The sequence below is a fragment of the Durio zibethinus genome, chromosome 17 (genome assembly GCF_047325235.1).
Source record: "Durio zibethinus cultivar Kanyao isolate XHJ-2024 chromosome 17, ASM4732523v1, whole genome shotgun sequence".
NCBI lineage: Eukaryota > Viridiplantae > Streptophyta > Magnoliopsida > Malvales > Malvaceae > Durio > Durio zibethinus.
In genome coordinates, this window is record NC_143178.1 from 22,029,226 (window position 1) to 22,041,405 (window position 12,180).

The window sequence follows — 12,180 nt, forward strand, 5'->3', positions numbered from 1 at the left end:
CTGTGGCACCAAAAGCTTCTGCACAACGGTTGGTTCGTAAGAAACAATGTTAGCAAAGATTTCAATAGAAAACACAGGGCAGTATGAGGAATCTTCCAATTGCATCAGGTCATCATCATGTTCACCATCTACAACCTCAATCTGCCATGCCTCGCATTGATAGTGAGACATTGTCCTTAGTAGAAAAAATTGATGAAAAGATATAAAAAAAATTTAAACAAAAAAAAAGAGGAGGAGACAAGAATCCAAAGAAAACCCTGATTAAAATAAAAATAAGTTATATGTTGGGTGCCTGACTTGATGCCTTATTTATTGAAGCTTAGAAGAGTCGGTGTATATATCTTTAATGGATCTTGATTTCTAAGATTTGCAATTCAACCAATATAGGAAAGGAGTGAGTGGTTTTAATGATTTGAATTTCTTGTTGGTTGTTCATTATTTATGGGTGCTCAGCAAGGTAGATATATTGTAACAAATTCCACAACAAACATTAGGAAATAAGTAACCTGAAAGCTAAAAAATATAAACTGTTTTTTGGACACAACACTACAACATGATATGAAAAAAAACACAAATAATATGATTTAAAAATATGGATTTAACAAAAACTATATATATATATATATATTTCTTATTTGAAATGTTAACACAAATTGTAATAAGATCATTTTTATATTTTAAACATGTTTGATAAAAAAAAAAAAAAAACCACATCGCAATCACACAGTATCATATTTACAATTAACTTCAATAGGACAGTTTGAGGATATAATTCACATGTTATTTTATTGATTAAGGATTGAAGGATAGGACAATAATTCCTAATATTAGTTGGAATTAGAAAGGTGTTATAAAGGAGGAGACATTGTTTTTTGTTTTAAACACTCCTTCGAATCCAACACAAAGATTTTCTATGTTCTTTGAAATTCAACCCCATTATTCTATGTTTTAAATAAGCTGGATTTTTCCATTTAATTAATTAGACTTTTTCTAACAACCAAATTAAACAAAATTCATCCATAATTAGCACATGTTAAAATTATATAAAAAAAGACAAATACCAAAAAAAAAAAAAAATTTAATTGATGACCAACCGAAATTATCAGAGCTAAATAAACAAAAATTTTTGAAAAAAAATGGTTTATCCAAATTTTATCATATTATTTTCAAAAAGAAATACTATACATGTGCATAAAGTATTTTTGGTTTTCAAATTTCTAAATACATTATGTAAATGGATTTTCAATATATTCATTATTAACATTCACATGTGTAAATTATACTCAATTTGATGAAGACAAATATGAATGATGAACAAAGGTATAATAAAAAGTAATTGAGAAAAAAGGAACCAAAAAGAGCTATTTCCATTGGTGATCTATATGAAAGAAATGTAACCAAAACCATTAATTTGTCAAAAATATTAGTTTGTGATAGACACGCCAACATTTCAGAAAAACGAACCCATTCAAGGCTTGGACTACTTGCTGCCCAAAGCTTGCCTTAGTAGACAGCAAGAAAAAGAGCCATCCTGTTGCAAAATTTTCTATCATTCAACACGTACACAAATGTTTGGTTCACATGTACTACAAACTGGTTGCATTTTGATGAATGCACAGAAAATGTTAAGAGCAACATGGTAAACCCCTAAGTTAAATAAGCAGAGTGGGTTGTAGCAGTTGTCTTCTTAAAATCAATTTTGTCGACTTTAACTTCTCCATCAATGAGTTCATAGACATAGACCACAACACATAGCCCATCAATATCCATGAGGACAAAGCTAGGGTTGACATCATAAGCGATGTTGCCAAATGCACCAGTAGCAGATATAACAACTCCTCCTTCATGTTTGTAAGCAGTAAACTGGTGTGTGTGACCTGTCACAAGTATGTCCACATCCAGCTGCCTCTGTAACATGGCTAAGGAATCTAGGTCACCCCAGGGGATAACCTTGACGTATCAAGTCACATTAAGACAGATTAGCATTGGCTGAAATGTGCTGATCAAATCCTTGGCATGGATTCACATATCATTTGCAGCAGCCAGAGATGCATGCTTCATCATAATCCACATCTCTAGTAACTAATTACTGATTTAAAATGCATGAAAAAAATTTAAAAGCCCTTCAAGATATTCTCGCCAAGAATTTCTTCTGTCCATACTCCATACACCGGAAAGAAAAAAAAATGATGAAAGGGACAGAAGAAACCATACCTGATGACCATGGCACAATCCCAACTTGAATTGTCCAACAGTGAGTGTTTTGGTCTCAGGATATCTTCTTTCTTCATCATCTTCACCTCTGGTAATATGCAAGTCCGGACAAAGAGTCTTCAAGTAATCTTGAACTTCCTGAAGTTATAGTCAGAATTTGCTGAGACAGTTGTAATTTAATAAGATAAATGGAAATCATAAAAAGTCAATTGTTAAAAATTTACCATGGGGCAGTTTCCTTAAACAGTCAATTGTTAGAAATTTAAGGGGTAGTCCCACCCCCCCCCCCAAAAAAAAAAAAAAAAGTAGAAAAATGTCGAACTCAGAAGTTATATTACACCTTTTTCTTTCTCTAATTTCCAATTTGGATTATGAAGCTAACAAAACAATTCATTCAAACACTTCATGGACCATGCGAATTACAGGAAGACAGCTAAAACATAAGTTATAAACTTTCTACACCTAAGTTTAAACTGAGTATCTACAATCTACTTCAAACCTACTTTAACCCTTAACTAGTTAAGAAAAGGCATCAGAGAGCAAAAACAAAAATTCAAGAACTACTTCTACGCATTTCAGACCAAACATGACAAGAGAACAGAAATGTTATTCTTAGGAAGGAGGGGGAAATCTAGGGGACAAGGCAGGGGCTATGACCCCCAAAAAAATTTTTGATAATATTATATTATAAAACTCAGTCCACTTAATATAAAACTCGGCCCCCCTTCCCAACTTGGTTCACTATTCTGCCCCCCACCACCACCCCCACCCACCCCCCCCCCCCCCCCCCCCCTTATTATTTTGCTGGCTTCGCCCTCGTTAGCAGGTGACAAGGTTAGGTAACAAATGGTAAAAACTACATGAGGGGGGCAGTACTGGATATTTGGATAAAAATTACAATAATCAAATGAAACAGTTGTTGATAATCATTTAAACTACCAACTGTGGGATATGGTACCTTCAGCTGCTTTTCTGAAATTCAATCTAGAAACATGAAAAAAAAAAAAAAATCCTGTGTATAATGTTGGAAGCATAAAGTAGCAAATAGCATATGTCCCATATTTGCAGCTCAAAAAAAAAAAAAAAAAAAAAGGGCAAAGACATGAAATCCAGATTTAGGCATAGATTTAACATTCCCAGACAAGGAATGGAATAAACCATAACTATCACTAGGAAAAGCTTCCCTCCATTTGGTTCATGAGACTAAATTACAATGCACTAAAATTTGATCCATAAGAGCTATTAATGATTCAGTTTCAAGCAAAAAAAAAAGAAAAGAAAAGAAAAGAAAAAGAGAAAGAAATTGAACAAAGTCAATTGCTTCAATTAGGCTCAGCTGAGAAGCATAAAAACAGAAGTGCTAAAGCAGTGGGCCCAAATAAAACCAGATTTCAGTCACAAAATCACCCAAAAAGAAAAACCCAGATAGGAAAAGAAAGATGGGATACATTGATGCAAAGATTGCCAGTGCAAATGATGTATTGGATCTTGCCAGGAACCAGCATGGACTTGAATTTGGAGGGAGATCAGCTGCCCGATGGGGTATATGCAAATCCCCCAGAGCCAACACCAGCACCATCTTCTAATATCTTCCAACACTACACAATTAAAATAGAACTTTCAGAAAACAAAAGTAACCCAACAACGAAACATGAACATGAAAAAAAGGGAAATGGTATGAGTTTTTTTTATTACCAGGGAAGGATTTGGATTGAATCTTTGGGAGGAAGCGCAGAAATGCACATCGGAAAAGAGAAGTCTCTTTACTTTATTTTACTCTTTCGTCTTCCTTTCCCTCGTCCAATTGAATCTTACTTGCATTCGTTGACCATTTGTTTCTCAAACCGTTGGTTGGCGTGCGGCCATTCCAGTTTTCTTCTATTGACATTTGCTGGGAAGAGTTCTAAACGACCCCGTTTTTTACAAGTTGGAACCTAGAATTCTCTTTTTCTTTTTTTCTTTTTTTTTTTTTTTGAGGGGGGGAGGTCCATACTGCGGATGAGATGTAAAGTCCTGACATGTCAATTTGTAGGACATGCCAATTTGTATATTTATTTTGTTTATTTTATGTAATATATACATAAAATATAAAAATTATCACATTATAATTTATATTGATATATTAAATTCAAAATATAGTTTTAATTTTTATTAAATTAAAATAATTTTATTAAAATTTTAAATTATATTATTTTTATATTTTTTTATCCTGTAAGATTTAAAATTAGCACGGATATTTCCTTTTAAAAAATTAGCATATATAAGTTACAGTACAGTAACAAAAAAAATCAGTTATGGTAAATTTACATTGGTAAATTTACATTGGTAAAAAAAACATTGGGAGATTTGGAACTGATTTTGTTGGAATTAAGAGCTCTTTGAAGCCAGCCTCCTCTAAGGAATGCTGCTGAACACATGCATATGCACATATTTTCACTCTTTTAAAGCATATGATAAAAGTTTTGGAGATTCACCCCCACCCCCCCCCCCCCCCCCCCCCCCACCCCCAAGCCAATCCCAGGCCAAATAATCAGTTTATCTTATGAAAGAAACAAAGACTAAAATTTCCCAGGCCAGAAAAAACACACTTCCAATTATTCCATACGCAGATTAGATAAACTAAAATCAATTCCATAAAAGCATTTTTTAGCAGGTATCGAACAACGTTAACATGCTGATAATCATCCAGTGAAAACTTCAGCTTATGGTGATGGCAAAATTTTTTGGTATACGTTCTGTACAATCCAAAGATTCCTGTCTCTATAGGGCTTTGCTTAACCACAAAGTTTGCCGCAAGATATACTACCTCTAGTTTCTTTTTTTACATCAACAAACTACCATCCAAAGAGAGAAGAAAGGAGAAAGGGGATATACAGTGAGAAGATGAAAGGAAAACTGAAGCAGGCTCGTCATCCCTTTGGAGATTCCTCATGGCAAGGGGATTTCATTCCAGATGGTGGTGATTTCACATGGTGAGGGGTTCTCGTTTCAGATGACGGTTGTTCCTGAGGGGATTTCACATGGAGGGGAGATATCATTTCGAATTGCCGCTGTTCCTGTGAGGGTTTAACACTGCCAGGAGCTTTCATTTCAAATGACTTTCGTCCCCGTGGGGATTTCGCATGCCTCGGAGATTTCATTTCAAACGACAGTAATGAGCCTCTGTGTGGCATATTAGCAGGTGAGGTAGGGTATCTTTTTCTGAATGGAGACTTTGTTCTAGGACTAGCTACTGCTTGTGCCTGTGAGTGGGAAGAACAACGAACGTCTCTTGGGGAAGCAAGGGAAGGGAAGGTAGGAAGCTGTTCTAGGGCAGATAAAACCTCAGTCATTCGTGGTCGGCTCTTGGCTTCACTGATACACTGTAATGCAAGTAGGGCAATAGTATAAGCTGCTCTCTGGGGGTATTGACCCTCTAACTTGGTATCCATAATTCGGAATAACTTGCGCCTATCACCCAAAAAGGGTCTTGCCCACTCCACTAGATTCTCTTCTACACCAATTTTTGTTTCATCAACAGCACGGCGTCCTGAAAGCAGTTCCACTAACACAACGCCAAAGCTATACACATCACACCTTGCAGTTAGCCGACCTGCATAAGATTGAAAGACTAATTCATGCAAATACAATAGTTCACGGGTTGTCTTAAAGGTGCAACATCCAAAGGAGATGAAATCGAGTTATTTGGTTATAAACTCAAACAATAAGACTTCTTTTTTAAGGCAGTAAAAATTTCACTTGCAAGAAACTCTAGCAATCAGTTGAAGTCACAATCTCATAGAAAGGAGTCCATGCTAAATTATTAAATATGAATCAAATTGCTATTGTTAGTTTTTGTAGGAAGCAAATTGCTATTATTAGTCCCATAGGAACTAGGAAGGGATTCAGTGATTTGGTTGAAACACCACCCATACAAAGTGATGCGTTTTTCAACTTTCATATATTATGTAATATGAAAATATGAAGTTCAAACAAAATGTTCAGTGTTGAACGGTTTTTGTAGGAAGCAAAGTGATATTATCAGTTCTGTAGGGATTAGAAAGAATTCAGAGTTTCACTAAAAATACTTAACACAACACTAGACTAAATGGATCCTTTTTCCCATTGTGTATGTTACATATAAATCTGAAGTTACTGAATATGTATAGAAACTCAGATGGTGACAACAGCAGAAACAATCTCTTAAGGCATTCAAACCAAAGAAGTTTATACGCAATCCTGAATCTAACAGTAAGAGCTTAAACAAAAATTATTGGCAAATAGAGTAACCTGTAGCAATATATTCAGGGGCAGCATATCCTTGAGTACCCAGGACTTGAGTAGAAACATGAGAATGATCACCAGTAGGGCCTGCTTTTGCCAAGCCAAAGTCTGAAAGTTTTGCATTGAACTCCTGCAACAATGATGCACTGGCTGTTAACTGTCGGCAAACTTGGCTTAATAAAACTGAATAAATTGCCAATACCATTATCCAAAAACTGGCTACAGGAGAAGCAAATAATCATGAATGTTGCCGTTAACATACATGAAAATAGGTTATTTAAAACAGGAAAAGCCCCAAGGATAGAACATTCAAGCTTTTTCTGTTTTCCTTTTTTATCTTTTTTAAAAATTTTCATACGAATTTTAACTGGTTCCATTTATAGGCCACTAGAATAGAACCTTTTTTGTATTGACTCATCCAGTCCAGCACAATAACACACTGCTATTCATTTTTTAGCCAACATACCGAATCTAGTAGGATATTTGATGCCTTAAAATCTCGGTATATAACTGGTGGTTGAGAGTCATGTAAGAAAGAAAGGCCTCTAGCAGCATCTATAGCAACTCTGATCCTTATTGCCCACGAAAGTGGTCGAGCACCCCCTGAAATTAAGACAGCCTCAAATTTAATGAACAAACAGATATCTTTTGGCATAACAGAAAAAGCAATTATAATATGCAAACAAGTACAGATTGAGGTGGAAAATCACTTGATAACTTATTCATTTTCCATTAAGTGTTAGTAAAGGTATGCAATAAGCATACCCCAAGGAAAAAAGAAAGAAACTTAAAAAAAGAAATAAAGATAGAAGGCAGATAGCTGGGAAATGAACTTTACAAGTTCTAGCGAAAAAGGCATTCACTCACTTCTGAAAAGATGATTCTCCAAACTGCCTTTAGATAGATACTCGTAGACCAAAAGCCTACTTTCATCTTCCAAGCAATATCCAATAAGTTTGACCAGATTTGGATGATGAAGCTGACCCAGGTAATTAACTTCACTCTACAATCAACATAATTGATGAATGAGCCAAGAAAATTTTTTCAAAGAAAGAAGAAAGTTAACATGATGAAGGAAGAAAGCTACCAGCCACTCCTTATGACCCTGAAAGCCTTGAGGTTTCAGCTTCTTCACGGCAACAACCATTCCACATCCAGGCCTTGCAGGTACAAGGGTTTGCTCATCCATCCATCCCTTGTAAACATATCCAAACCCACCTTCCCCAATGAGATAATCTGAACGAAAGTTTCTAGTAGCATTTTTTAGCTCAGTAAATGTGAATGCTTTTAGATGGGGGGATGACAATATATCACTTTCAGTTCTAGCAGCTGAGCGATTTCCAGATACACTTTTTTCACTATCAGCTTTAATCAGACTTGAAGAAGCAGAAGGATGATCTCTATTCGGAAGATTTGCAGCTCCTGAGAGAGTAAAATTGTTCTCTGCTATGAGACTACTAAGATTTAGGAGGAATCTACTTGGAGCAAAATGAGTAGCCAGAGAACTCAGAATAAGAAAGCAAATGCATATATGTAAATATAAGAGGCACATCAAAACCAAAGCCAATTAAAAATTGCAAATTGTGTGACATGGCCAAAAAATAAAACACAATTATAAGTACAACGTGTATGAAATTGCATTACCTCCACGTTATCATTTAGTGATCTCGTAGAGAGAGTGAATTATAAACATAATAGTTTCTCCTCTATAGACTCAATAAATATAAATGTTTCCACAGTAAATAGTGCCACACTTCCAGGAAATAGTAGAAGAAATAACAAAAATAGCAAGAGAGCTGGCCCAAAAAAAAGGTTCCAAGCACACATGTTTTGTGTGTACTAATATTTTAAATGCTCGTTATGAAAGTTAAATTTAGCCATACAATGCGTATATTATTAATTGGAAGGGGGAAACTTGATCAAACAGCATAAATTACAAATTTTAATCATCTTATGAAGCACAGTGCACCTACATCTCAATTTTATGGTAAGCTCAAAACTAGCTGACAATGAAATATCAGTTCATACTTCTTACGTGTGAGGCCAGCTGTATAGAATGATCCATTGATGAACTAAGTACTAAGAAACAGCCCAGTGATGTATGCACACATACAATTCTAACCATAAACAAGACCTTGATTTTAGCCTCTTATCACAAGGGAAATTATATATGCTACTTATAGTAGTTAAACTTAGCCACAAGATTTTTCCAGTTTTACAGGTAAGAGATCAACTTGAGCAAACAGAGTAAATTAAATTATAATCATCTATACCACATCTACATCCAGATTTTGGGTAAATCTCTACAAACTAGCCAATGTGAAAAAACAGTACTTGGGTGCAAGGCCAAATGTACAACAAGTTGCATTGATTGACAAGATATCAAAAAACAGCCCAGCAATGATGCAGTAGCTATCACATGACTGAGATCTGTTAATTGACATTCGTCGAAGTAGACAAATTAGCTAAACCAAGGGTCAATACTTATAACTACCTGATTATGATTAATAATGTTGGGGCCTACACCGACAAGATACACTGTTGTTATATGACTGAGATACAAATGCATCTATTGGAACAAACATTGCTAGATTATCATAATTGAAGTCACTTATAGCATTAACAAGAACACGGTTCAACGAAATTCCAACACAGAAATAAAAACAACACGGAAACATTTCTAGATTAATAGAGCATGCTACCCCAATTCTTACCTTCCAATTGGCAATTTACCAATGCAAGCATTACTATATCTGCTCATATGTCTAAAACAGAACTTCATGCGATTAATAATACCTAATTAATACAAGTATTAGTACCTGTCCACATGTTTGTAAGGCAACTTCATGTGATTAACAATACAGAACAAGCAATCAAGCCTTCTTTTTCAAGGAACACTAAAGGGTGGAGGATTTAGGTCAAAGACTTAACATTTCTACCTGGAATGAAGATATCCACAAAGGTAAAGAGCACTATGGGATACCAATCATAGATCTTTGGAATCCAAATATTCTCAGAGCCCTCTTATCCATAAACCCAAATGAGGCAGATACATAAATTTTAAAAACAACAGAAAAACCACGGAGAGGGAGTATATAAATGCCCAAAAAATAACAATAATGAATTGGATGTAAATTTTTAATAATTACTAGATAAAGACATTAATTTAGAGCATACACAACGAACCTGCAAGCTATAATGCCCAAAGAAAGCCATCCATGAAAACCATTTCTTCAAAAGCAATATATGTAAATTTCAAAGCAATGAACCCAGTTCCAAACATGAGAAACTATGATCTTTGAGACTTCAAGAAACAGAGCAACAACAACCCAATACCATGCCAAAAGCAGTAGCTGTGACTCTTCCCTGGAACCCCGTAAAAGATGCTTGCTTTTAAATCTTTAAAAAGAAAAGAAAAGAAACGAAAGAAAACATAAGAATCCTACAAGAATGATTAAACAAAGACCAATCATTTCGACACCAAAGTTGAAGAATTAGATAAAATAACCACTACTGCACTACACAGTCAATAAATCTAAAAATGCAAAAGAAGAAGAAAATGCAAAACAAAGAACATCAATGTCAATCAGATATCAAACCAAAAATACACGTTGAATCCTCACTTGCAAACCCAATCAGACCCTTTCCAAGAAGCCCCATTTCCCTCGAAACCACCAAAGCTAAAGACCAAGTCCTCAATGCAAACCAAAGATGAATGAAACCTTTGAAGAAAACAAGAAAAAAACGATTGCATGTAACGAGAAGACCCATAAAAACATTACCTGAAGTTGCCTGGAAGCTCAACGAGCTGTCCACTTTCAAACGAGTTTGGAAGCAATTGCCCATGAGACACTCTCTCTCTCTCTCTCTCTCTCTCTCTCTCTCTCTCTCTCTCTCTCTCTTGCCTTCAAAAGAAAAGCTATGCAAGAGGAAAAAAATGGCAGGCAAAAGGGAAGTGATTAAAGAAAGTTAATATTCTATGTGGGGTTTTTTTCTAAAAACCTTAAAAAGAAGGTGATTAGACCATGTTAACGTGACTTGGTGGGGAGGGCTCTGCTTCTTGTTCTTCTTCCTGAAGGAAAAAAGAACACGAAGGCAGAGAAAGACGAGGTTTTTTTCATTATTTTTAATATAAATGAGGAAGAGGGAAAAGGAAATGGGAACAGAATTAATTAACGTAATTTAATTATATGAATTAACACGTGGTGGGACATTTTTATCCCTAGTGTGTCTGCATTGTATTGGACATATAGGGGCTGCGGGATGGGTAAAGTTGAGAATTCAACCTCCTCCCATTCAATCAACGTCACATTCTGTGTCAGCTCTTTTCGTCACTGCCCCAATCAATACGGCAATTATGAAGCTCTGGACAGCTTGGGCCCACTAAATAAGGCCTTTTTCCTTAATCAGGCCCAACAATGGCCCACATGACAGACATGCCATTTCCGCTACTAAAACTGAGCTATGAATGTAAAAAAATAATAATAATAAAAAGGCATGTAATCTATCATAGTTTCCCTTTTTTATTTTTCCTTTTTTTTTTTTTGAGATTAAGGACTTCAACCTTTCTTTATAAAAAAAAAAATGAACGATTAATCCGTAGCTAAATTTAGTTTATTCACATAATTATTTAAAGATGTAATATTTAATAAATTTAAAATTTAAATCATAATTTTATAATTTCTTTTTTTATTTCTAAACCATAACATTTTTTATACAAAAAAAAAAAGAATGAATGACAATCATTATATGTTAGGTGATCTACCATCAAAAGTTGTTAATTTTATGTAAAAAGACATTTAAAAAAAAAAGCAAGACCTACGATCTTAAGATTGTAAGTGATTTTATAATAAATAAATAAATATTTAATATGAGAATAATTTAAATAATTTATTCACTTTTTAAAAAGTAAATTCTTGTAAAATTTAAAAGATTCAATTCCTAATTCTTAAAAGTTTCTTTATCCTATCTCTCTACAGTTCACCCTTTCTTCGTATATAAAAAAAAATGAATGACTATTTATCGGTTCCTTCATTAAAGCTATATTTTGAAATTTTCATTTTAATCATTTGAATATTTGATTCAATAAGAAGTACATTTAATTTTTACTCAAACAACTATATAATAACTCCATCATGCGACATTTATTTTAGTTTATATTTGTGTGTTTTTTATTAATTTACTTAGTCTTGATAAGATTATTAATTTTGTTATCTGTGTTTAATTGTAATTAATGTATATTTTTCTGAGCTATAATTAAAATATTACTTGTGTTGAGCTCCAATTTCAAGGTCAGATGTTGGAAACACAGAAGAAAAGGATAATTAGATGAAAAGATATGAGGTGTTTCTTACGTTTGCATTTTGATGCGCAAATCAAAACAAATAAGATCAAAATGAGAGTAATAAAGAGAAATAAAAGTAGTCAAGACTTATCTTAATGGTGTCTAGATCTTTGTATTTATAGGTAAGTAATGAGGGATTCTTGGGGGACAACAAGGACAATATTGAGCTGATGTGGCACTGGATGTGTCATGACTAAACTAACATGTTAGGTTGGCATAAATGATAGAATTATCACTAGTTATCTACTGGAGGCTTCTAACATAAAAAAAAAACCATTATGCCCTTTTGACCATCAAATGCTCCTAACACTTTGTGTTCCCATCAAACAGTCTGAGTATCAAACTACTGAATGTATAAT

At 34.3% G+C, this 12,180-nt stretch overlaps 2 protein-coding genes across 3 annotated transcripts; both read right to left on the bottom strand.

The window, feature by feature from the left end:
• Positions 1 to 1,448: 1,448 nt before the first annotated feature.
• Positions 1,449 to 4,096, bottom strand: LOC111289346 (vacuolar protein sorting-associated protein 29-like). Its single transcript, XM_089746618.1, has 4 exons — positions 3,910 to 4,096; positions 3,663 to 3,812; positions 2,215 to 2,352; positions 1,449 to 1,950 (listed from the first exon to the last, which is right to left on the bottom strand). The coding sequence occupies exons 2-4, from the start codon at positions 3,717 to 3,719 to the stop codon at positions 1,648 to 1,650; spliced, it is 498 nt and encodes a 165-aa protein (XP_089602744.1). The 5' UTR covers positions 3,720 to 3,812; positions 3,910 to 4,096; the 3' UTR covers positions 1,449 to 1,647.
• Positions 4,097 to 4,824: 728 nt separating this feature from the next.
• On the bottom strand, positions 4,825 to 10,584 carry LOC111289353 (putative serine/threonine-protein kinase PBL3). Of its 2 annotated transcripts, none has more exons than XM_022880331.2 (6): positions 10,260 to 10,584; positions 7,565 to 7,899; positions 7,345 to 7,480; positions 6,944 to 7,080; positions 6,484 to 6,607; positions 4,825 to 5,806 (listed from the first exon to the last, which is right to left on the bottom strand). In XM_022880331.2, the coding sequence occupies exons 1-6, from the start codon at positions 10,321 to 10,323 to the stop codon at positions 5,124 to 5,126; spliced, it is 1,479 nt and encodes a 492-aa protein (XP_022736066.2). In that variant the 5' UTR covers positions 10,324 to 10,584; the 3' UTR covers positions 4,825 to 5,123. The 2 variants fall into 2 exon arrangements, with proteins under 2 accessions (XP_022736066.2, XP_089602745.1); XM_089746619.1 differs by lacking the exon at positions 10,260 to 10,584 and adding an exon at positions 9,664 to 9,803.
• Between the last annotated feature and the right edge of the window lie 1,596 nt (positions 10,585 to 12,180).